Source organism: Postia placenta, assembly GCF_002117355.1.
Source record: "Postia placenta MAD-698-R-SB12 unplaced genomic scaffold POSPLAscaffold_6, whole genome shotgun sequence".
Taxonomy (NCBI): domain Eukaryota; kingdom Fungi; phylum Basidiomycota; class Agaricomycetes; order Polyporales; family Adustoporiaceae; genus Rhodonia; species Rhodonia placenta.
The window spans coordinates 1384420-1385572 of NW_020169837.1; the positions used below are offsets into that span (position 1 = coordinate 1384420).

The 1153-nt window shown below is 42.1% G+C and overlaps 1 protein-coding gene across 1 annotated transcript; it reads right to left on the reverse strand.

Annotated features, from left to right (window-relative positions):
• Nucleotides 1-601: 601 nt before the first annotated feature.
• On the reverse strand, nt 602-885 carry POSPLADRAFT_1056252 (hypothetical protein; the record flags this gene model as incomplete). The annotated part of the gene is made up of 2 exons (XM_024480751.1): nt 602-804; nt 867-885. The coding sequence occupies 2 exons, from the start codon at nt 883-885 to the stop codon at nt 602-604; spliced, it is 222 nt and encodes a 73-aa protein (XP_024339678.1).
• Nucleotides 886-1153: the final 268 nt, after the last annotated feature.

The following is a 1153-nucleotide window of genomic DNA, read 5'->3' on the forward strand; positions in this document are numbered from 1 at the left end:
TGTTGCAAAGCCTCCAGAGTGTCTGTGAGGGTAGAACCTGCTTGTGGTATGTTATATATACTCCTATAAATGGATTAGATAAGTACAAGTACCAGCCTGGCATAGGTATGTGCCTCAATAACATGAAATAGCAGAATGTCAAATTCACCTAAAAAGGCAGGTTGTATGCTACTTTTGGCAGGGTTCCCACACTTGTTTATGCCTCTCAATGATAGATTGGGTACTATGGATCAATGTCCAGCTGGGAGATACATGCTAGACATCTGTAAAGAATTACTAGCAATGAATTCTGTTGTTCAGAGTGACCACCACAAAAGCGTTGATAAGACATGACCTCAAAGATCCTTTCACTGCATGAGAAGTAAATAGGCAAATTACATGACTGGCTGCGTTTCAAAGCTCACATGTAGGGTGTTCTAACGCAGCAACATTCATGTAAGTAGCTACCCCTGTTGCAGAGATATAGAGTGATCATTCTGAATCAAGCAATCCTATCAATGCTTTTGTGGTGAATTGTAGTTTCAACTTCCTTTTTGATGTCTTCTTCGGCTGCCTCCAAAGGGTTGCATGTCTTGGTGTGAATAAGTTGGAGCATCTCAGTTCAGGTGAGCTGCTTTCCGAGACTGTCAACCTTGGCCTGAACAGCAGGCATTATCCTTTCATCATAATAGAGATCAGAGAATATCTCTGACTGTTGGTGCACACGCATGCCTTTGGGCTGCAGAAATCCAGAGAAAAGGGACTCCATAGATGTCATAGATTGTGAGTGGTGATTCTTGATTGCCTCGTTTTGATACCAATTCTCTATTTTCTAATTTGAAGTCAGCAATTTGTTATGGAGATTCTTGCATTGGTGGCTCACATACCTTTTTGCATGCTTGGCATTGTCACAGGCCAAAAGTGTTTGACACGTAAACATAGTGGACAGCTTAAGCATCATACCACTGAAAACATCTAAGTTGAATAGGCAAGGCAAAGTCTAGCAGATCATGAGAAGAAACAGACTAAAAAGGAAAGCTGATCAACTAAAAAGGAAAGCGGAGCATGGAAAATTGCCATCTTAGGCAACTTTGATCAGGTGACTTTCCTAATGGAAATGAAAGCCCAGAACCAGGTCCTAGGCCAGTGCAGAACCCAGCTAGGCCAGCTGTGA